At 35.5% G+C, this 25,081-nt stretch overlaps 1 protein-coding gene across 2 annotated transcripts in view; it reads left to right on the forward strand.

Annotated features, from left to right (window-relative positions):
* Positions 1-25,081, forward strand: part of ANK2 (ankyrin 2) — a 467,799-nt gene that overhangs the window by 11,028 nt on the left and 431,690 nt on the right. The window contains exon 1 of one of the 2 annotated variants that reach the window (XM_048212352.2): positions 6,514-6,568. The exons of the other annotated variant lie outside the window; for it this stretch is intronic. Within the exon in view, the coding sequence (XP_048068309.1) occupies positions 6,548-6,568 (21 nt within the window). The 5' untranslated portion in view covers positions 6,514-6,547. Of the gene's footprint in view, positions 1-6,513; positions 6,569-25,081 lie in introns of those variants that run through there. 2 annotated transcript variants of the gene reach the window in all.

A 25,081-nucleotide genomic window follows, 5' to 3' on the forward strand; every position in this document is an offset into this window, starting at 1 on the left:
GTCATATCAACAAGAAAAGAGTGAAGAACCATATGATCCTCTCAATTGATGCAGAAAAAGCATTTGACAAAATACAGCATCCTTTCCTGATTAAAACCCTTCAGAGTGTAGGGATAGAGGGTACATTCCTCAATTTCATAAAACTATCTGTGAAAAGCCTACAGCGAATATCATTCTCAATGGGGAAAAGCTGAAAGCCTTTCCCTTAAGATCAGGAACATGACAAGGATGCTCACTCTTGCCATTATTATTCAACATAGTACTAGAAGTCCTTGCAACTGCAATCAGACAACAAAAAGGGATAAAAGGTATCCAAACTGGCAAAGAAGAATGTCTCTCTTCACAGATGACATGATACTCTATATAGAAAACCCCAAAGACTCCACCCCCAAAATACTAGAACTTATAGAGCAATTCAGTAATGTGGTGGGATACAAAATCAATGCTCAGAAATCAGTTTCATTTCTATACATGAACAATGAGACTGAAGAAAGAGAAATTAGGGAATCCATTCCATTTACAATAGCACCAAAAATCATACGTTTTCTCCGAATTAACTTAACCAGAGACGTAAAGGACCTATATTCTAGAAACTACAAATCACTCTTGAAAGACATTAAGGAAGACACAAAAAGATGGAAAAATATTCCATGCTCATGGATTGGAAGAATAAACATAGTTAAAATGTCTATGCTACCCAGAGCAATCTGCACTTTCAATGCTATCCCGATCAAAATAGCAATGACATTTTTTCAAAGAACTGGAACAAACAGCCCTTAAATTTGTGTGGAACCAGAAAAGACCCCAAATCGCCAAGGAATTGTTGAAAAGGAAAAACAAAGCTGGGGGCATAACGTTGCCAGATTTCAAGCTATACTACAAAGCTGTGATCACAAAGACAGCATGGTACTGGCACAAAAACAGACACATAGACCAATGGAACAGAAGAGAGCTCCAGAAATGGACCCTCGGCTCTTTGGGCAACTTATCTTTGACAAAGCAGGAAAAAACGTCCAGTGGAAAAAAGACAGTCTCTTCAATAAATGGTGCTGGGGATATTGGACAGCTATATGCAAAAGAATGAAACTTGACCACTGTCTCACACCATACACAAAGATAAAGTCCAAATGGTTGAAAGACCTTAATGTGAGACAGGAATCCATCAAAATCCTAGTGGAGAACATAGGCAGCAACCTCTATGACATCGGCCACAGCAACTTTTTTCATGACACATCTCCAAAGGCAAGAGAAACAAAAGAAAGAATGAACTTGTGGGACTTCGTCAAGATAAAAATCTTCTGCACAGCCAAGGAAACAGTCAAAAAAACTAAGAGGCAGCCCACGGAATGGGAGAAAATATTTGCAAATGACACTACAGATAAAACTAGTATCCAAGATCTACAAAGAACTTCTCAATCCCAATACACATGAAACAAATAATCAAATCATAAAATGGGCAGAAGATATGAACAGACACTTTTTCAATGAAGACATACAAATGGCTAACAGACACATGAAAGAATGTTCAAAATCATTAGCCATCAGGGAAATTCAAATCAAAACCACCTTGAGATACCACCTTACACCAGTTAGAATGGCAAAAATTGACAAGGCAGGAAACAGCAAATGTTGGAGAGGATGTGGAGAAAGAGGATCCCTCTTACACTGTTGGTGGGAATGCAAGTTGGTACAGCCATTTTGGAAAACAGTGTGGAGGTCCCTTAAAAAGTTAAAAATTGAGCTACCCTATGAACCAGCAATTGCACTACTGGGTTTTTACACCAAAGGTACAGATATAGTGAAGAGAAAGGCCATATGCACCCCAATGTTCATAGCAGCATTGTCCACAACAGTTAAATTGTGGAAGGAGCCGAGATGCCCTTCAACAGATGACTGGATTAAGAAGATGTGGTCCAGGGGCGCCTGGGTGGCACAGTGGTTAAGCGTCTGCCTTCGGCTCAGGGAGTGATCCCGGCGTTGTGGGATCGAGCCCCACATCAGGCTCCTCCGCTATGAGCCTGCTTCTTCCTCTCCCACTCCCCCTGCTTGTGTTCCCTCTCTCGCTGGCTGTCTCTGTCGAATAAATAAATAAAATCTTTAAAAAAAAAAAAAAGAAGATGTGGTCCATATATACAGTGGAATATTACTCAGCCATCAGAGAGAACGATTACACAACATTTGCAGCAACATGGACGGGACTGGAGGAGTTTATGCTAAGTGAAATAAGTCAAGCAGAGAAAGATAATTATTATATGGTTTCACTTATTTATGGAACATAAGAAATAGGAAGATCGGTAGGAGAAGGCAGGGAAGAATGAAGGAGGGGTAAACAGAAGGGGGAATGAACCATGAGAGACTGTGGACTCTGGGAAACAAACTGAGGGCTTCAGAGGGGATGGAGGTGGGGGATTGGGATAGGCTGGTGATGGGTATTAAGGAGGGCACGTATTGCATGGTGCACCGGGTATTATATGCAAATAATGAATCTTGGAACATTGCATCAACAACTGGGGATGCACTGTATGGTGACTAATATAACAAAACAAAATAAAAATTTAAAAAATGGTTAACGGAGAAAAAAAAAAAAGATGAGGTGACTTGGTATATACTGGCAGGACCAAGTTCCATGAGGACAAAAAAGGCAAGTTCCAAAACAGTATGATATAATTTTTCAGATAGTAACAACATGTATTTATATAAAGCAATTCTGGAAGTAATGTGTTTCTTCTTAATCCTGATTATTCCAGGAGTATCTTTCTCTTTACATGCCTATATGTAGAGTATTTTTCTGTGTACTTTATATACTTCCCTCCACCCTTTTTTATGAGAAGGAATAGATGGGAGACTCAGCCAGGATTCTTGAAGAGACTTTAATGAAGAGACAGTTTAAAGAAAAGTAAATAAGTTTAGGGAACCAAAAAGGGTGGTGAGGGACCAGGGGATAACCAGCCTCACCCTTAGGATAGTCCTAAAGGACCGAGTTTGGGGAAACCGTGTTACTAGCCTGTAGAAGAGGGGCCATCTGATGGAACCCATAGCTCCAGCAGGATGCAGCCACTGCCAGAATGTGAAAACAGGGAGGGAATATGAAGGAAATGTGTATCAGTGTGTCTCCGATTCCACTTTGGGATCTTTTGCTGATGCATTCCATTGACCAAACCCAAATAGGAGCCAGTGGTCAATAAAGCTTGTGTGACGCAGTCTGGAGAGTTCAACCTCACAGGACAAGAGCAAAGCAGAGAAGAGATGTGAACAGATGGGAGCTCAGGGGTGCCTAGAAAATGACCAGTAGAAGCAGTTGTTTTTTGTAATAAAATTTTTAAATGAATTATGTTGAGATAAGGCATCGAGACAGGAAATGAGATGAAATTTTGCTTGTATGTAGAGAGGAATATCAAGAAATTTGGTCCTGTTGTAGGATGAGTCAAAGGAAGTAATGATAATGTTGGAAAAGCTGTTTTGAATCAGATTGATTAGATGATTTTTAATGACAGTTTCAAGATTATAGACATTATTCACTGGATTTTAAAGTAAATTTGGAAAGACTCTTTTTAATTATTACAAATTAACAGGAAATCTTTAGAATATTATGAAAAGCTGGATCTTACTAGGGAAAAAGAATGAAAATAGAAGACAGGATTTTACAATGGAGAGAACATTGACGTAGCATCAGGGAGACAATGGCTAGAATCCTGGATGAGCATTGATCATTTGTGAACTTGCTCACTATAGACTCTGAACCCATTCCTCATGGACTCACATGCATAATATTTTGCATGGTTATTGTGAGACTGAATGAATAGATGGATGTAAAATGCTTAGAATGGAGTCAAGACATAGCCTTCTCTCAAAAAATTATAATACCATCTTTGGAGTGCCAAATTTATGCCAGGAGCATCTCTAATCCTCCATGTAACCTCATTTCATGAGAAGAACTGAGGCTCAGTGTTTAAGCAGTTTTCACAGGGCCCATAGTTAGAAGTGACAGAGTTAGGCCTTGAAGCTGGGCCGATAGGATTTCAAAGGCAGGCTCTTACTGTTAATGTGCAGTTCACATCCTTTGACCTTTTCTCCCCTAAGGCACAAACACACTTAAGATAACTTTTGAGAAATGCCAAAGGATGTAATTGTATAGTAAGTTCTCTCTGAAAATCCGTTCAAGAAAGGTATTTAGGTTGATTGTAACAAGCTAAGGTATAAAACACTTGAGTATTGGGGCGCCTGGGTGGCTTATTCATTCAGCGTTTGCCTTCAGCTCAGGGCGTGATCCTGGGACCCTGGGATTAAGCCCCGCACAGGCTCCCTGCTCTGCTGGGAGCGCTGGGAGCCTGCTTCTTCCTCTCCCACTCCCCCTGCTTGTGTTCCCTCTCTCGCTGGCTGTCTCTCTCTCTCTGTCAAATAAATAAATAAATAAATAAATAAATAAATAAATAAATAAATAAAATCTTTTAAAAAAATACTTGAATATTATGTGTGATCAAAGTCTGCTTTTGAAATGTGGCTCGGGAAGTCATCTTCATCATCCTCACTGCCATCAACTCCAGATTGTTCTGCGTATCGTAGTCTGCCTAATTGTCTTAACTTGTATAATGGTGATACTCAGGGAAAATTGGTGCATTTTCCTAATAGTTTTAAAAAATTGTTATGTAATCAGAGAAATGTCAAAAACTTTAAAGAGCTTATAAGCTCTAAAGAGAATAAACACAAAATAAAAGAGTAGGGATTAATAAGATTTATGTGTATCAGAAAGAAAATACAACAAGAAAGAAGATCCTGTTGACAGTTGCAGGAAAAAGTATTAAATACTTAAAAATGAGCTTAGAAGAGGGTGTGAATGGACTATACAAAGAAAACTGGAATGCTTTTTTGGGAGATGAAAAGAAAGATTTGAATAAGGATTGGATGAGATGACAAACAATTGTTGGGGTTGTCAATTCATGTCGTCTATTTATAAACTGAATGCACGCGTAGTAAGTCTGGTTGAACTTCAGGGAATTAAACTCACAAATTGATACCAAGCTTTAATTGGAAAACATATAGGTATCAATCTAAAAGTTTGTTCTGGAAGAAAGGGAAAAAGAGCAACAAGGAAGGATATATCCTACCAGATATAGGGATACACATAAATTAGCAAAAATTAGGACTAAGGATGAATAGAGCTGAAAGAGATAAAAGAGGGATACACACACACAAACACACAATATACACCCATACTTAAATTATGCTTTATAGAAATTTGGCAATACTTTAAATGTCATTAAAAAGATAATGGGTAGGTAAGTTTGCAGACATTAAAATGACACGAATGAAAACGAGGCAGTGACATGGAAATATAAATAATAAGTAAAAAGTAGAATATAATATTTTGTATTTATAGTGTATTAGATATGCTAGGTTTGAAGGATACATACTTGTATTTGTGCTAGGATTACATTTATCTTTTTAACTGAGTACATACTCGTATTCATAGATTTAAAGGAAAAAACATGATTAAGAACAGTGTTGAGTTCAGATAATAGAATAAGAATGATTTTTGTTGTTTCTAAAATTCTTTTTCTTTTTGTAATGTTTTTACAATTTACAATGTGATGTTTTTGTAATGTTTTAACAATAAACGTTTTAATATAGGTTATGTAAACTTTCATATAGAATATGACCATTGGGGTCCCTGCGTGGCTCAGTCGGTTAAGTGACTGACTTCAGCTCAGATTATGATTTTAGGATCCTTGGATTCCTGCCCCATGTCCAGCCCCACACTCAGTGGGGAGTCTGCTTGTCCCTTTCCCTCTGCCCCTCCTTCCTCTCCCTGTCTCTCTCTCAAATAAATACAATTTTAAAAAATGAAATAGAATATGACCAACGCATGAATCATAGTAATGTTTGGAATACTAAACTTGAACCAATAAAGACAGATCTCCATTATGCAAGAGTTTTATATTTTTTAAAAAAAGATCATTTATTTATTTATTTGACAGAGAGAGAGAGAGAAAGAGATAAAGAGCGATCGTGCACAAGCAGGGGCAGAGGGAGAGGGAGAAGCAGGCTCCCTGTCGATCAGGGACCTCAAGGTGGGGCTGGATGCAGGGTTGGATCCCAGGACCCTGGGATCATGACCTGAGCCAAAGGCATATGCTTAACTGACTGAGCTACCCAGGCGCCCCACAAGAGTTTTATCTTGTTCACAATTATCTTGACCATGTCAAATTTACTAATGTTACCTAAAGTTCCTTATGATTAGATATACATTTTTATAACTTCTTAAATCTGTTCCTCTTATATATGCTACTTTTCCATCTTTTCATCTACTTTGTTTTGCCTACTTTTCTGAGCTCTTGAAATATTTACATATTTTTGTTTTGCTCTTTTGCATTTATAATGGAGTGAGTTTTCTTATAAAGTAAATTATTAGTGCCTACTACAAAGCTCTTTTTATTAGAAATGGAAAAACTCTTCTTAATGACAAATTAAAATGATTTCAAACTTATATTTCCTTTTTTGTTCTTTTAGGTAAGTAACTGAACAGGGACATGAAGAACTGATATTTCAAATGACAGCCATGTTGCAAAAGGTACTTTTGGTATTTTAATATTACTGTAAAAGGAATTCTATAAAAAGACACAGAGGTTGCAAAATAACTAAATACAATTTTAGCAAAAATATTTTTTTATGTAAACAGATGTTTAAAGGTGTTATAGCTTTAACAGTATTTTAATTATGAGAAATGTAATATATGATATGACTTTTTTCTGTAGTCTGGGAAATTATTGTCACTATTACTTGGGAGTGGAAAGATAAGTAAATTGATCGTTATGTCCACATATTCACCGGTGGAAAGAGGGAGGTGGGAGGCAAAGTTTGATGCAATAGAAAAAATGAAAACATTGGGATTTGTACATCATACTCATCTCTTTTCTCTAGGGGCTTGTGGTTTCTTCTCTGTGATCAAAACGTTATCTCCAGAATTGTTCATAAAATTGATTGCTCTGAGTTTGTCCATAAAGCACTTTGATTCTGGATAATTTAAATAGATTAAATCATGGTGGAGAAATCTCCAGGTCTATTTATGCAAAAAAAGAAAAAATTTAAATGAAAGGGAGGGAAAGAGGGAAGAAGGAAATAAGGAATTAATACATGCAGAGAAATAATAGAACATAAAAATTCTTAGTCTGGGTTATCTCTCATATGCATAGTTTGTGGAAATCTGATTTTTTTTTAAGTCATATATCTCATCTAGAAGAATCTCTTTCTTCTCTAGAAGAAATCTTTAAAATACTGTAGAAACCATCATGTCTAGTTACAAGGGAAACTGTTGCATTATGAACTGTTAGATGAGCTGTGTGATGCCATTAATACTGGCAATCATGCAAAAGACCTGTGATATTTGAGATGCAATGAAGCATGTATTGTCCCTTTATACTCAATTAACAGCTCATTTCAATGAACAGAAGATATATGAGAGTATCAAGAGAGGAGAAATTAACTCAACTTATTATAAAATCACAATTAAAAAATTTCTAATTTTACTTAGAAATTTTCTGAAGGGTCTTACAAATCTCAGGACAGGTGCCACTGAAGAGGCTTAATAGGAGTTCTTTGAAAATTTTGTCTGTGAATAAAAGTGGAAAGAATCCAGTAGGTGGACAGAGATGTTGGGATGAGAGAGTCTTGAATATATTTAAATGTTAATGGGGATGATGTAGAAGAAGGGTAGAGACTGAAGGTCTGGGTTTCTTGAGAATGAGGGAAGGGATGAAGTAGGCAGCACAGGAAAAGGGATTACACGTAACTGGTGGGAGGACACCTACCTCAACATGACTAAGGCCATGACAGTAAGATGTGTATAGGTATGGATAGGCTCATCGACTCGTTAGGGGAAGGTTAGCGGGTATCAACAGTGGTCTCCATTTTCTCCATGAAGAAGGTGTGGCTAGAGTAGTTAGTAAGGATTTGAGGAAAGGAGAAAAGTTTGAAATAGTGTTTGTAGAGAGTAGAAAGGCAGAGGGAAAGTTGCGCTGGGGAGTGTGTTATTAGACTAGGCTGGTGTCAGTGACTTGGAATTTGTAGTATTACCAGAGTCTCTGAATTTTGCCAGTGATCTTAAGCTTCCAATTTGTAAGCTTTTCAACCTTCAGTCAACCATTGTCGACTGTGACAAGTGTTAGGTGGTAGAAGGACTTATTTAAACCTAATAAATGATTACCTTCTTCCATAGGATTAAGATGGAACCATATTTAAGGACATTCATCTAAGTGTGGTCTTTTCCCTTAATTTTCACGGATGTATATTATGTATACTTAAAAATGTACTATGTGTATGCATATTACTTTCAAAAAATCAGAAGTCAGAGATACTCTGCTTCAAGGAAAGGAATAAGAAAGGTAGTGACTATTCTTTTTTTAGGTCCTCAGTTTTGGTGTGTCTCCTAATGACAGTATTTTCATGGCAAAATTTAGGAATGCTATTTGACTTTGAAGAAAAGATTACTTTTTTTTTTTTTTTAATTCAAAGCTTATGTCTTGTTTGCCATGACAGAAGAGAGCCTACTGTCCCTACTCAGGCGTCATTAGCTTGGCACATTCTTCCTCTTCTAGCAAGTATCCTTTGGACAGTCGGATTAGGCTGTGGAAGTATTAAACAGGCCCAGGAGATGAAAAACTTCAGTCTGTTGACTTTGAATTATAAGAATATTAATTTGCACATTTAACTAGAAACTCTAAATTCCCATTTTGATTTTTAAGAATGTGTACTTGAGGGCATAGAACTCTTTATTAGACTGAACAGATCTTCTAGTTCAGGAACTTTCAAATGTTTTTTTTAGCTACAAAACCACTTTGAAAATTAGAATTTGGTATAAACCAAGATAATAAAAAGAACTGTTCGAGTTCCAGTAGGCATGGGGATCCTGCGACCCACCTACACTTGTCACCTCCTTCCCCCTCTCCTCATCTCACTTTCAGGTAGGTCATTTGAGACATCACCAATGAACCTCCAATGGAACATTGAAAATTAAAATTCTAGGTGATCACAACTATACTGAATTACATCAAAATATAAGGTTCTTGAGATAAATTGTGATTTGAGGATAATTTTTATCTCTGTAATAAAATAAACAGGTTACTGTCAACTTTGACCTAAATTGTATAATTATCTTATATTGCTAATTTTAGTGATAACAGATACTAATTTTGGCCAAAGCAGCTTCATAAAAACCATTTCTAAGTATGGTGCAAATCTGGGGTTGAAAAAGCCAAGCACTCCATTTAATTAAATCTGCTGGTCAGGGTGACCAAAGCTTGTAAGTGGGAAGCCCTTTACTAATAAGCTCATGAACAGAGCTGTTCTTTATTGTCCTCAAATGGTGTACATATGACTATGGTAAAGAGAATTTAGCTGCCTTGATCTTGAGCCACCATGAAAATGTATAAGTTACCAAGATGGTACTCTTCTATTAGGGTGTGACTTTGCCTGGGGCTGATGGAATTGAATGTTTTCAAGAAAATAACAGTACCCTGTCTAGTTGGAAACTGCAGCATGGATAAGATAGATATAGGGAATGGTCAAACGAAGGCTAAATTGGAGTATGTAGAACTTACTAACAGAGTTATAGAGACAGACTAATAAAACTAATAGGGGACAGTACGAAACATGTGATATGTGATACAATACCAAATAGTTTATTTGTGTTATTTTTAATAGTTGTAGCAACCCAATAAAGTTGGTATGAGGCCTTGGTTTTCTATCTGATGAAACAGAGGCTCATGGAAGTTAAGTAGCTTGTCCAATTTACACAGTGAATTACCAGCAAATGTGGTGGAGCCAAAATTTAGCTGGATCATTTTATTTCAAGACCAAAGTGTCCTAGTGAAGTCAGACCCAACAGCCAGCTAGGATTAGAAGTAGCTGAAGTTTTGCAAGGAAAGTTTAAAACTGTTAGAGACAGCAAGAAAAAGGCTGTCTTCCATGCCAGAGATGCTATCCAAGAAGGTAAATACTGCCAATGGTTCACTGAGAAAGAAGTGGGCTCTGAGAGTCCAATGAGGATTTGTATCCTTAAAACCTACTGCCTTTTTAATTGCCTCCACACAGTCCTGCCTCTAAATAACTGTGGTGATTAGAGGACTATCTCTGCAGGGCTCAGGCCACTTGGGGCTTATGCCAACAAGAGATTTTAATACAGAGATCAATGGGATGAGCTCTGGCTGGCTGAGGACTCCCTGTGGTGTCCCTAACTTTGGAAGTCTGGGCCATTATCCTTTCATTGCAAGATTCATTTTCTGGGGATGGAGAAGGAGCTCAGTTCTGGATTATGTCCCTGACATCTTCTATTCAGGTGTATATCCCTGAATCATAAATTAGAATCTGTATCTACTGGTATATGAAATCTTGTTTTAGTTATAGAGAAGCAAGGAACAAAAGGAAATGAGAATAATTAAAAAGGCTAAATATGCCATCAAATGAGCCAAATACAAAATTTACAGTCTTGAGGTTTTACATTTTTTTAAGTCTTGTATAAATATGTAGGGCTTAAATAAATAATTTAAAAAAAAAAAAACAACCTTAAAAAAGGGGTGCCTGGCTGGCTAGGTTGGAAAAGCATGCAACTCTGGATCTCTGGGTCTTGAGTGCAAGCCCCAAGCTGGGTGTAGAGATTACTTAAATTAAAAACAAAAAACAAAATCAAACTTAAGTATGTAGGGCTCCTGGGAGAAAATAGCAGATACTAATCTTTTCAGGTATTAAGGAATAGAATACCCTGCATTGACATGATTATTGATAATATGTGTATATTTGTTTGCCTGTGATGTCAACGTTTTTATATTTCGAGTGGTGCCAATTTATCTTTTCATGTAAATCGTATGTAATATGTGAGACATTTCCTATGATGATGGAATAATTATAATGTGGTTTGCTTAACTTTAGATAACTCCAAACTCTCAAGCTCTGTATTTTCTGGGGTATTTTTTCCTGAAGAACTTAAATAATTGAGAGAATGATAGAATTATATTTGCTCATCTTAATCCATTTCAGTGTTCCCAACCATCAGATCAAAATGGGAGCTTTCTAGTCTCTCCATCTCATCTCAGTTTAATAGATATATCATTACATTATTGTAATTGTTTTTGACTTAACAGTTCTTGTGACCAGAGAAAAGAATCTTTTTTTTTGTTTCATCGTGTTTCCTCTTTTGTTATGTTTTGGTTTGGGTTAAAGCTATTAACAGCTGGCATAATATCCCTTTTTCTATCCTCACTGTGAAAAAAAGAGAAAATGAAGATTCAGAAAACCAAAGTTCTACTAATGTTTCTACGTACTACTAATGTACGAATGTACTAAGGAAAGAACATAGTTTTCGGGGAAAAGTGTTCATTCTATGACAAATTTTCTGTACCACTCCTGCAACCATTCCTTCACTCTGTGGTTAGTCTATATACAACAGACACCATATAGAAAGGATTGGTATCTGATCAAGAAACAAAGCTCTAATGAACTAACTGATTACTTGCTTCCTTCAAAACAAAATTTGCCTCCTGCTCCCGTAATTCCTCCATTTAATTTATATAAGTTAATTGTAATTGTAGCAATGCTAGTAACTCTTTCTGCAGTTACTGTATTGGTCACATAATTAACCAGAGGCACAGCAGTAAAATTTATTTTAATTTTTGTTATCAGCCTTATCTTTAGTGTTTAAAAATTTTCAACAAATAATGATAGAGTAAGCATGTTCTTCTTGGGTAAGTTAGAGGGACTTTTTTTCCCCCCCACAAACGTCTATGAATCACATCAATCTCCAATATCTGAGGCCACATACTTACAGGCAGAGCATATGAGGAAAGCAGGACCTTACCCTGATCAGTGAACTAAAGCTGAAAAAACTGATCTCACAGGAAAGAGCATGTCCTTCTCAGCGTGCATCTGGCCCTTTTCATTTTGCTTTCATCAGCTGGGGCTGTTCAGTGGTGCAAAGAAAACATTGTAAAATGCTTACAGCTTTTAGAAGTGCTTCTGAACTCTTCAAATAATGGTAAGAGTTGCAAATCTTACAGGAAGAGCCTATCACCGAAAAGCTTTATTCAGCTCCACAGGGAATGGTGAACTTCAGTTACTGAGAGCTGCTCTAAAGTAAAATACTTATAATAAGGAGGTACTGAAGTATTCATTGTTGTGAAGCTTAAAGGGAACCAAAGTGTGTTTCATTGCATGTCTAAACCTAATATCTGTAAAGGGTGTCTTTGGCCGCTAGCAGAGGGAAAGAGTGAAATTTTGCAGATGGATAAAAAGGAACTTTCAATAACCAAGCTTAGTTTTTTGGCAAAAATCCAATGCACTGGGAATTCTCCAGCAAAATGGGTTGAACTTGGCAGATCTGCAAATATGCATATTTCTACTCAGAACAATCAAGCAAACATAGAGACTTGCAGAGGAACTAATTATCTTTTGTCTTTTTTACCTTAGAAAGAGGGTAATATTTGGAAGACAATCAATTGCTAAGAGATTTTAGAAGCAACATTTAAAAAATGGTGAAAGAAAAACCTATTTTTAGCCTTTTTCAAAAGTGTTTTTAATACCCGTTTGTGCTCCCAAAATAATTTATCATAATTGACAGAAGCCTGAGCCATATGGTTTATAATTTGAAGACTTTTGTTTATTTTGTCATTTGCCTTTTAAGTAAAAAGGGAATTCTATTTCAATATCTTTTGTTTCTCTTGCTACTTATTGCTATAGTTTCATCATTATGAGATGAATCAATGCAGTCAGCTTTCTAAGATTGTATCCATATGAGACAAACCCTGTTTACTGACTCAGATTATTTACATTACAGAAAAACAAGCTACAGAAGAGTATAGATGAGCTTATCTCCAAAGATATTTTCTGGCAAATATTGGCATATATGAAAATGTACTCTATGTGTTGATATTAATATATATAGTATATGTTTTATATTTGGTTATATGCATGTAAATGAATTGGGTGATGACATGGTCTTTCAGTACAAAGTATTATAGCAATTACAAGCAATTTGACCATGTGTTCTAAATTCAAATATAGATATTTTAAGTATTTTATTTAAAAAATTAAATCACACAAAACAGAACTGATTTACTTAAAATGTAAATCCCTGATTTTCACATTTTGTAAATTTTTCAGTTACAGTTAGGGTATTATAAAATATTTGGGCTTAAAATAGACAAATTAAAAGAGAACATTTACTTTTGAGAGTAGACTGGTGGATAGAGAGCTTTTTAAATAGAATGAATAAATTTATATTTTCTGAGGTGGAAAGATGGCCAAGGTAAAAAAACAAAAGGAAAGAAAAAGGAAGAAAGAAAAGAGGTAGAACACTGTGCATGAATCTATTTCTCTCATAAATATCTGTGTGCATGTTATATGGTTATCATGAGAATTATTTGTGTATGAATGAGGAAGGGAGGATTAGCTCTTTTTTGTTGTTGAATATGAACACTAACAGCTAGAAAATGTAGCAGGTCTATTGAGACAATTAGGCTACAAACTTAAAGATTGGGTTGACTTTGCAGAAAGTGCAGAGTTAAGGTAGTATTGTTATGAGAGTAGCACTGACATAACGTTGTTTCTATTTGTAAATGTCGCCCTGAAAGGACTGAAATTAGGGAGTCACAAAAATGCCCATCTGGTAGAAAAGATTTTAAGTGGTGGTTACAGAATACATCATTAGCCACTGTTAGTGAATGGAAAAAAATAGCAATTAGGTCCCCACCCCCACCCCCTACCAATGTATACAGAGTTCTGGTTTGGGTCCATCAGTTTCACCTTCTGTAAATCTACATTAAAATTCCATATGGTCTATATCCTTCAGGAACATGGATAATTTAAAAATATTTTTAAAGGGGCTCCTGGTGGCTCAGTTGGTTAAGCAGCTGCCTTTGGCTCAGGTCATGATCTCAGGGTCTTGGAATTGAGCCCCACGTCAGGCTCCCTGCTTAACAGGGAGTCTGCTTCTGCCTCTGCCCCCCTGCCCCCATGCTCTCTCTTGCTTATTCTGTCTCTTAAATAAATAAATAAAATCTTTAAAAACAAACAAACAACCCCCGCTCAAATTTATAGTACAGGTATGCATGAACTCTTACACTACTCTTACAAGCTTCCTAGATTATATGCATGTATATATATCTATACCTATATCTGTATATCCCTTTAGCTGACTAGTATTTCACATTTTATTATTACTATTTTCTGCTTAGTGAAATCTATAAGAGATAAAACAATTTAGTAAAGTTATAGACCATCAACTATGTGAAAGGTTTAATGAATAAAAGAAACTTGATTAACAAGAGACACAAATGAAGAACAATAATGGCAAAGTAGCAAACATAAAATATTATAGAAGCACTATATTAAAATTTTAAAATGTTATGTTCACATGTTTGATGGAAACTGAGAGTGTATATATCAGATACGTAGGCAAAGTAAGGAGCCAGGTGTAGGGATTCTCATTTTAAATTAACCATATGATAGTTTATTATAATTAATCATCTATAAATTAAGTTTATGTAGATGTCATGGGCTAAAATCCTGATGTGGCTTCTTTAGATATGTATTAAATTTTGTGTGGTTCTGGTTCTATTACCTTTTCTCAGTGGATGTTTGTGTAGTTAATTGGAAATGTACTCTTTGGCTAAGTCTGAGTGTATTTGAGGCCAAGTCAACGGAGTGATTGATTAAATGATCCTGTCAACAATATGGTTTTTATATTTGCTTTCAAAATTTAGACACAAATGTTTGGTATTTTTTGAACAAGTCAGAAATGAATTGTATCTTTCCAACAGTAGATCTATTTTAGTTACTGCATTTTACAAAATGTTCCATACTTGGGGGCTGTGTCTCAGCATCCCCCAAGAAAAGCCATTGGTTTTATCATATATCCTGTGAATCTTGGGTAGAAATTCATTATTTTTTTTATTGTGGTAAAAAGCACAACATTATCATATGATTTTTAAAAAGTATAACACTACTCTTTTACTTACTGTATTGTCAATGACACCAAAAAGAAGCTAAAGTTGTCTCTGTATAATTTGTTTTGCCAAGTTATTCAGATAAAAAAAGGAAAAACAATATGTAAATAAAATATTTCAATAATTATTTGAGTCAGCTAGAAAAATAGTTCACATTCTGGAGCAAGTTAGCTAAAAGCATATTTATTTAATTACTGTACTAATGATTATGTCTTGTTTTTGTTAACAAATTTGAGTATGGCATTTTACAGATATGTGGGCATTATATTTATGGCTTGGGGAAAAAAGGCCCATTTTTCATGAATTTTTTTCAGTAACATAAATTTGGGAAAAAGGAGAAATTAGTTATGAGGTCCAGTGATTTCCAAACAGGGCTGCCTCACTGGCTAAGTAGTTAGAACATGTGACTCTTGATTTTGGGGTCATGAGTTGAAGCCCCACGATGGGTCTAGAGCTTACTTAAAAAAAAAAAAAAAAGGAATTTCCAAACATACTTCCAATTAAGAGATGACCAAAAACTCTGATACTTGATATAAAAGCGTTGCTTTATAAGCCATTCAGTTTCCAAGCAAAATTCCACTGGTATAATATCAAATGTGAGAAAAACCATTTAGTTGCCAATTTATTTTGGGGAGGGGTATTTATTGTGATTTTCTTTTTCTGTCCCTCTCATTTTCTTCCATGAAAAGATATTTATCTTTTCAGTGAGGATTCCCAAACGACAAAAATATGTAATCTTAGAAAAGTAACATGGGAAATATTACACGGTTCAGAGAACTGGCCCATACTATGGTTTCTAGACAACTAAATTTGTAAGCAGCCTAATTTATATCAATGTTATGAAGAGCAAGTCAGCCATGTGACTACAAATGGACTAGAGATAATGTATTTGTAAATTAAATATTTTCCAGTTTCTAGAAATGACTACATCTAGGAAAACATGATTAAAAAAATATACTGGACTGAAAATTCAGTGAATTCTCTAAGGTTTCTTTCAGATCTATAATTTTATGATATAATGTGTCAATCAATGATTGGAGCAAGACATATTACATAGGCCTTGGTTGCCAATGTAACAATAAAAGAATTATTTGCTTGCAAGTTAGAGTACATGGTCGTTCACATCTATTGTTGCTAGGTTCTTTCCATTATAACTATTCAAATTATTTGTAACACTGGAATAATGCTTTGCATATTAAATATTTATATATTATTAAGTATTTGTATAAAAGGCCAGTAATAGGCACTCTACTATCCTTCTTCAATATAAAGCTTTATGGCAAAATGAAGCTTATTGTAAAGGCTTTTGAACAATATAATTCCTTTCCCTGTTGAATAAAGTCCTTATTATCACACTTTTTAAGCAAGGTAATGAGGACACTGAGAGGATAAGAGATTTGTTCAATATAATACATCCTTAGTAAAAGCTTTTAAAAATAAATGCAATCCTGGGGCACCTGGGTGGCTCAGTCAGTTAAGCATCTGTCTTCGGCTTAGGTCATGATCTCGGGGTCCTGGGATCAAGTCCTGTGTACAGCTCCCTGCTCATCAGAAGAGTCTGCAATCTTTAAAAAGATGCAATCCTTATCATTCTAAAAACTAAAGAGGTAGAAAGGAAGGAAAAGAGAGATGGAGGGAAAGAATGAGAAAGTGAGACTTGCCAATATATCAGGAGAACTTTATCAAGTCAATATTAGTCCCTTATAAATGGCATATTATAATCTTGGAAAATTGATTTTACTTTGTACTTTTTACCTATTTTCCGAAAACTGCATTTTTATTAGAATTAATTTTTGAATAATACATTTTGAAAAATATATGTTCTTGAATTTTCCCCAGTTAGATCATGGATTCTCTATGAGGTCAATACCTTGAATTGTCTAATTGCTTTAAAAATCTCTTCATATCCTCTATTCTCTTCATCTGTATAACCTCATCTGTAAATTTGTTAGACGTGTATCATAAACTTGTACAGATGTACCTATTTTTATTCAGTAACTTGGAAGCCCTATTTGGAAATCATAGGGAAATTGCAGTACAGTACCTGGAGTGGAGTTTGGCAAGAGGTTCAAGCTTATAAAAACAGGACGGTTTGCTATGAAATTGAGTTATAAAAGCATCTTCAAAATATTTTTTCTACACTTACGTTTTCTTATATTAGGGAAACTTTCACAGATGTTTATCCTGTGTTCTGTTCTTTTCTTTTTTTTATTTTAAAAAATTATTTATTTGTTTGAGAGAGAGAGAGAGTGAGTGTGTGAGAGGCAGAGGAAGAGGGAGAGAGAGAATCTGAAGCAGGCTCAGAGCACAGAACTGGACACAGGGTTCGATCCCAGGACCCTGAGATCATGACCTGAGCCGAAATCAAGAGTTGGCCACTCAACCCACCGGGCCACCCAGGTGCCCCTATCCTGTGTTCTTTTCAATGGACATGTTTTATTGCAGTAATAGCTGATATCCTTAGTGCTTACTTTCTGCTAAAGATTTCAGGTGCATCATTCTTTGAGGTAGATTTTTATCATTTCCATTCTGTAGAAGTGGAAATTGATGTAGGCATGGTTACATAATTTGTTTGGGTCACATTAATTGTGGCATGACTAGGCTTCAAAACTACACCTGTCTGATTTCAAAAGTCATGATTTTACCCATGAAATCAAACTGCATCTGAATACATAGATATATGTAAACATAATAACGAAATGTCCATTTGTGTTAACTTTATTGCATCTGGTTATTTATACAGTTAGCATAGGGTGAATTTGATACGGTTGCATAAGGTATCTAGTGTGAACTAAAATCTGGTATTTTTTTCCCCACACCTGCTTACTTTTCCTTCTGTGAGCTGAGGGAGAAAATGTCCCAGCACATGTGTATTGAGACTTGGGAAAGAATGATACCTGGTGTTTCCTAAAATGTAGAGATGGAGGGGGCGTTAGAAAGCCAGTCCAACTCCTGATTTTTTAAATTCGAATTCCTGTCTCATGATTGAAATGACAGTCTAGGTAAGAACATAATGTTTACTTTACTGGAGGAAATAAAAATTTGTTGGGGATGCTTGGACATGTCAATTTGAAGATGAATCCTGCTTTGGGAAAGCTTAATGCAACAGTCTAATATTAATGGTAGTGACTGATGCTTCTGGGGCTGTGTCCCAATGACCGCTGCTTTCTTCTGAATAGTTACTGGAAAATAAATCTAGACTAAAGTTTGTGGCTAAATTTAGGGTCCATATTTTCTGATTTTTCCAAGAAAATAAGTCTCTGACTTCTACTGAATTGAATTGAGTTTAGAAATTAGATTTTGATTTCTTCTTTAGTTATTACTGCTTTTTCCACTTCCTTGTGTGTTTTTTACAGAAAGCTTCTCTGGAGCAGGGACCTTATCTGCTTTCTTAGCCTCAGGATCCTCAGCGACTCAAAGCTCATGATTAGAGTTCAGTAAACCTATTGGGATATACAAATAGGTGGTAAATGTCAAACTTGAGCTAATGAAATCCTTACTGAGAACATAAGACCTAATAGGGTATTAAGGCTCCCAAAATATATTTTTTGAAAGGGTAGTTAGGGGCACCTGGGTGGTGCAGTTGGCTAAGCATGCAGCTCTTGGTTTCAGCTCAGGTCATGATCTCAAGGTCATGAAATGGAGTCCTGCATTGGGCTCCACACTCAGCAAGGAGTCTGCTTGAAAGATTCTCTCCCACTCCCTCTGCCCCTCCCCCCATGCTCTTTCTTTCTCTCTAAAAATAAATAAATAAATAAATAAATAAATAAATAAATAAATCTTTAAAAGAATGAAGGGTAAGTTAAAATTCTTAAAGAAAAATATTGGATGGAGTATATTTGGAGTAATATTTTAGGGTTTTAAAAACTTGTAACAAGATAATATGAATTATTTTTCAGTTTGTGTTGAGTTTCAATCTTGTGTTTCCTTTTATTATTTAGGCATTACAACTTTGTAGGCATGTGACTTTGCTTAGTGTAATTATTAGGTATACTTAGTAAAATGGTTACCTGTTATCACCAAATTTTATATCTAGAATATCAAAAATTAGTATATGCAAACTTTTTTCTTCCTACTTACTAATGTTTTTAATTGCATTTAGATGTTGCATTTGAGAAAATCTGATGTGTGTGTTCCATTAAAACAAAAAATTTTTTCTTATTATCTAGTAAATATATTTGTTTTAGAGATCAAACAATACATTTAGCTTATGGATTCTGAATGTTATAATTTCCAAGTTAATAAACCAGTTGCATGAATCCATTGCATTTTTGTGTTCTGATATGGCTTTGCAGAGAAAATGGGCTACCATTAAACCTAATAGTTTATGAATATAAGTAATAAAAATCTGCCTTTGATTTGGTTTTGAAGGTTAATACACTAAATGTACTACTGCATCTTTATCATTGAACAAGTGCATGAGTCTCAGTAATGGAAAACTAGGAGAATGTGGGGTTATTTATTAAGCTCATCTTTAATGTACATCGTAATTTCTTTAAAGATGTATTTATTTATTTTAGGGAGAGAGAGAGAGAGCAAGCAAGTAGGGGGAGGGGCAGAAGGAAAGGGAGAGAGAGAATATTAAGCAGACCTCCCACTGAGCGCAGAGCCCAACATGGGGCTGGATCTCACGACCCTGAAATCATGACCTGAGCCAAAATCAAGATCAGACGCTCAACTGACTGAGCCACCCAGGTACCCCTGATGTACATTATAATTCTATACCTAAGCTATAGTTATGAAGCAGAGGAACTTGATCTATAAAGACTTGCTGAATAACTAAGGCATAAATTAAAATTTCTGCCTTTAACCTAGTAAAGTATTTCAATGAAACATTTGTAGTCTATGCATATTTTGTGGCATATTTGGACAACAATGTGACTGAGAGTAAAAGTGTCAACTTTCCACAAAGACTATCATCTTCTTAATGGTCAGGATTGAGTCACTTCCATCTCTTCCATTCCTAACACAAAGCCTGACACGTAAAAACATGAAAAGCAAAAATCTTGATTACACCTTTGTCAGGAGAGTGAATAAATGATTATTTACGAGAATATCTTTGGTCATTATAAAGCATCAGGATTTCCATTCAATGTATTTTATTTTATTTTTTTCAAGATTTTATTTATTTATTTAACAGAGAGAGAGAGAACAAGCAGGGAGAGTGGCAGGCAGAGGGAGAAGGAGAAGCAGGCTCTTTACTGAGCAGAGAGCTGGATGTGGGGCTCGATCTCAGGGCCCTGAGATCATGACCTGAGCCGAAGGCAGATGCTTAACCCAGGCGACCCTCATTCAATGTATTTTAATGAGTGATTCAAAGATCCAGTTTCCTGTCTCCTTACTATCTATAAAGTACTGTGAAAAGCACCTCTGTGGAATTAAGATGACTTAAACAGGGCCTTGCTCTTAAGGAATCTATACTCATAAAGGAAAAAGATAGTGACAACTTACATTTCAGTGCTTTAAATGCTATGGGAACAGAGAGGAGGCAAGGCTTGAGTCAAGGCCAGTTGATGTTCTGGTAAGAAGGAAGAGCCTGTGCAAGGGTACAGGTGTGTGTGGAATATGCCAGTTCCAGAAGCTCAAGTCATTTAGGGTTACTAGAACTCAGGGTTTGTGCACAAGATAGGTTTGAGTAAGGGGGCTTAAGAGTCACACAACTGTTTGCAGCTACTATCTTTCTGCCAGAGCACTGAGCATCACAATAAAAGAGCTCATAACAGTCTCTTTAATGATGACTCATTTGGATCTAAACTCAGTTGCCGTATCGTCTTACATCCAGGTCAATTCTACAAGCTTTCCATGCTCCCAACTTCCAGTGTGGTTTCTTACTTTTGTATTTTAGATTTTGCTTCTTAACTTTAGATTTGATAGTGAAGCAACATCCTATCCTCCACCACCAGCACTGCCATGGTGGCACACCTATTTTGGGTACCATTTGTTCGATCATATTGGAGGTAAAATTGTAAAAATAAAAAGGGTGGGCCTCAAATCAGAAGGAACTTTTCTTCCATGTGTTACATGTTGAGAGTCCAATGAGAAAGATGTGGCATCAGCCATAAACTCCAGCTGTTTGGTTGTTAAGGTAAATTATTAGATGACATAGATCTTGGGGAGTTCATCATGGTTCTGCATTAAGTCCTGACTTTATAGCTCAGAAACTAAGGGTGTCAGCACACCAAGCAATTTCTTAGGGTGAATTCACATTAACTGACCTTACAGAAATTACGTAAAACAGAAGAATTCCAATGTATTATTGCATAAGATTTGAATAGTAGTGCCAACATGAGTGTGGTATTCTAAATATATAGACATGGAAAATTATAGGGGAACCAAATATTAACCGGAAGGTTTTTACATAAGCATGAGACCAGAAGAAAGGGGGGATAACTTTATAATTTGGTTGCCAGTGGCATCAGCCTAGTATCCAGAGGCACTATCCGCATTAAAAGGACTATCTGGCTACTAGGATTGGGATGCAGATCTGTGGCTTATGCATCACTTCCCTTGCTTGGATGGCACTGTCAACATCTTTCTTCTCTGCGTCAGCTTTGACTGTGAGTCCACTGCTGCCGAGATCCTCCTCTGACCAGCAGTATTTACAGGAGGTAGATAGGTTTTATTTCATGGGCCATCTGATTGATTGGATGTGGCTGCTTGGAGCAGTCTTGAGAAGGACTCCCAAGACTCAGACAGGCTCTGTGGGCTAGAGTACCCAGAGGTTGTGCTGGAGGGCTGCTCTGGCTTTGCAGGGAGTGGAGATAATTCACTGGATTGCCTTCCTTGCATGAGTAGTTCAGATTTTGTAGAGCACTGGACGAGAAGAAGCAAGAAAATGGTATCATCAGATTTTCATTTAAGGAGGGACAAGGTGATCGGGTCACAGGCCCAGATTTGTTGCACTCAGCATCACTCTGGGTGTAAGCTATGTGACCAGGAGTAGCTGAGCAGTATGGCGGCAACATTTAATTCCAGACACTGGTTTTCTATGATTGCCTTCATGGTGGCTGATGTATTTCTTGTCCAAGTGAATTTTATTTTACCTGTTTGAAGAATAAGGAGAAACAGATTTAAAAATCTTGGTTTTTTTGAACAAAATTGAGGGAATTTTTAAATTCAGTCAAGACTTCTCAGTTGTAAAGCAGAGAGCTGTTGCTTAGTTTCTGGGCAATGGTTGATTGAAAGATAAGAGCATCATAATTTATTAATGAAATCATCTTGTGCCTATTTATTTGAATGCTACCTAGTATTATTCAGACCTTTCTGCTAGATGCTTTTAATGCTCACCACCACACTTCGATGTCATAGCTAGAGATTTATAGTTTTGTTTGTTGTTTATTTCACAAATAAACAGAATCAATTTGATAGGAGACTTTAATTGATAATCATTTTCATCAGTTTTGCTGTGGGTGGGATTTGACAGTCCTTGACTATAGCATGAGTTAGGTGCACACCTCACTAATAGGATTAAAAAACTTTCTTGAGCAGCATTTTTTTATTTTGAAGCAGACTTTGTAATGACTAGAGTCTCATTTGCCTGTTAAAGATTATTTAAAAAATTAAATATAAGGCACTATGTTTAGGGATATAATTTATTTTAAGACATGGTTATTTTTCTAAAAAACTATAAATGAGTAGAATTGGGTCTTTTATGAACCAGATGCTTTTTATATGCTAGACACTTTGTGGATATAATTTTGTATCCCTACATCCAGTCTTTAAGGAATCATTATTAATATCATCTTTTGAAATGTACATTATAAGTAACAGAGGTCTAATAATTTGCTCAAGTTAGGTAGCTAAAAGCGATGTTTAAGTGATGTTTAAACCCTGGTGTTTGAACCCAGGTCTGTTTTAATGACAAAGCCTACAGTCATTATAGCTACATAGGAACATATGTGAGGGAATATAGTTTGCAAAATACAATGATTTGAATGTTATTGGTGCTTTTTTCCCCAAAAGCTTCTGCAGGACATAAATCAGTTGATACTATTTACATTCTCTCTCAAAACCTCTTAACATGAAGATTGTGCCACATTCTAACAAATAAAACCAAAAAGCATGGCAGTAATACTAATGATGTTACCTACTATCTTCTAGTATTTTGCATTTAAATTTATGTTGTTTGGCATGTCGGTTCTGGATTGCAAATAATTTTTGTATCCTTTAATTTTCATGCTGATTACTTTATGTTTTTGAAAAATTGTTCAAGTTTTTCTGTGGCAATTAATTTTCCTGTTCCCACCTGTTTGTTTGTTTGGCTGTTGGTTACTTGGCTACCTCTGAAACTGGGATTAGTGTTTGCATATCATTATTTCAGCATAATTATTTGAGTTCTATATACTACTAATCAGGGATGGCAATATGCTCTGCTTTAATGAACTCCTGATTATTTATACTCTCTATCAAATTTCTATTTTCTTCCACTTTATATTTAATAAAAATTTATCATTTTTTACACGCAAAGCCTTTTTTGGGCTGACTAAAGTGAAGCTCTTCCTACCTTAGTAGAAATCTTTATTATCCTGGGATCTGCATATTAATATTACCCTCTAGCCTCTAGCCTCTATACCAAAAATTGGCAGAAACATCTTTTGTATTAGATGAGTTTATAGGTGACAGTGAAGACTGGTAGTGGCTCTGTGGAGTGGGGAATAGCATTAAAGAAGTCATTATTTTTCTATTTATACTTCCATTAGTTTTAGTCGTGTTTCATTTCTTTAGTACACATATTTTTATTTATAAGGATTAACTATATTTTAAAAGTGGTATTTTAAAATAAATTTAAAAACTTAACGTGAGCTCACTCATTGATAGTCATTAGCATTGGTTGAAATCCAACCTTTCAGGTGGAGAAATAGAACAATTAGTTTATTTTATGAGGGTCAACAGAGGATAATTACTATATATACTAATTTTAATATATGTTGAAATATTTTTAATGCACCTAAATCTTAACAGTTTGAGTTGCATAGAGCTTTTAATATTCTCTTTACTTCTCCTAAGACAAATGGAATAAGTGCATTGCTAAATCTAATTCCCTTAGCAAAAAAAAAGTAGAAAATATAGAAACCAGTATTTTGTCAATACTTCTCTAATAGAGAATAACCCTGTTTGCTTTAATGTACTAAGTGTCTTGCTAATGTATGCAAATGTAGCTAAGTGAGGCCAAATTAAAGTTCTAGCTGGGAAATACAAAAGTGAACTTTAAATGCGTTGTCAATATCTGCCATCAATGAAGATTGAACACTCTTGTCTAGACAAGAATAAATATCACTTTAATCAATGAATCTGTCCATCTGCATACAGTTTTATTAACTCATGCACCTATTAATAAATTTATATTTTATAGTGAATAATAAAATTATAGAACTTTAGGTCTCTTGAAAAGGGCCCTTACAGATCATTTGATGGTCCAATGATCTTACTTTAAGTACTATGGAAGTAAAGGTTCTCCCCTGGCTAGTTAGTGGCAGAGCAAGATGCAGAACTCACATCACCTGCTGCTAAGCCCAGAATGTTTTTCACCACTCTATGCTGCATCTTATTTATATGGTATATAGCATCCACTAAACTTTTTATAAGGTACAAAGTCAATCTGCATTTCCAATATTGAGAAGACTCAGCTCATTTTTCTTTTCACAAATATTTATAAAGTATTATGTGCTGGCATATTAGTAGTTACTGATGTTGTCAGGTGAGAGACACGATCTCACGACATTCGAGTAAGAAATGTCAATGATACATACAGCTGTCCTATAGCCAAACAGAATGTGTTCCCTGTTGGAAAGCAATTAGCTAAGAAACAACAATTGTTTCCAAAATTTTACACACATATGCAGAAGATAGAGAATGTAACACTGATGAGACAAGAGGCATTTTATTTTATTTTTTAAAAAGATCTATGCTTTTAAAATCTGAACAAAGTAAAATAATCTTCGAGGATTTTTGGTCAATAACAATTATATATTATTTTCAGTTATAAGTAACGCAGCTTCAGTGTTAATATTTTAAATTCCCTTGGACTTTTGGAAAGATTTACCATATTAGTAATAAGTAGTGTGCAGATTGGCACAGAGAAGCCATTTATT

The sequence above is a fragment of the Ursus arctos genome, unplaced genomic scaffold (assembly GCF_023065955.2).
Source record: "Ursus arctos isolate Adak ecotype North America unplaced genomic scaffold, UrsArc2.0 scaffold_11, whole genome shotgun sequence".
Lineage (NCBI taxonomy): Eukaryota > Metazoa > Chordata > Mammalia > Carnivora > Ursidae > Ursus > Ursus arctos.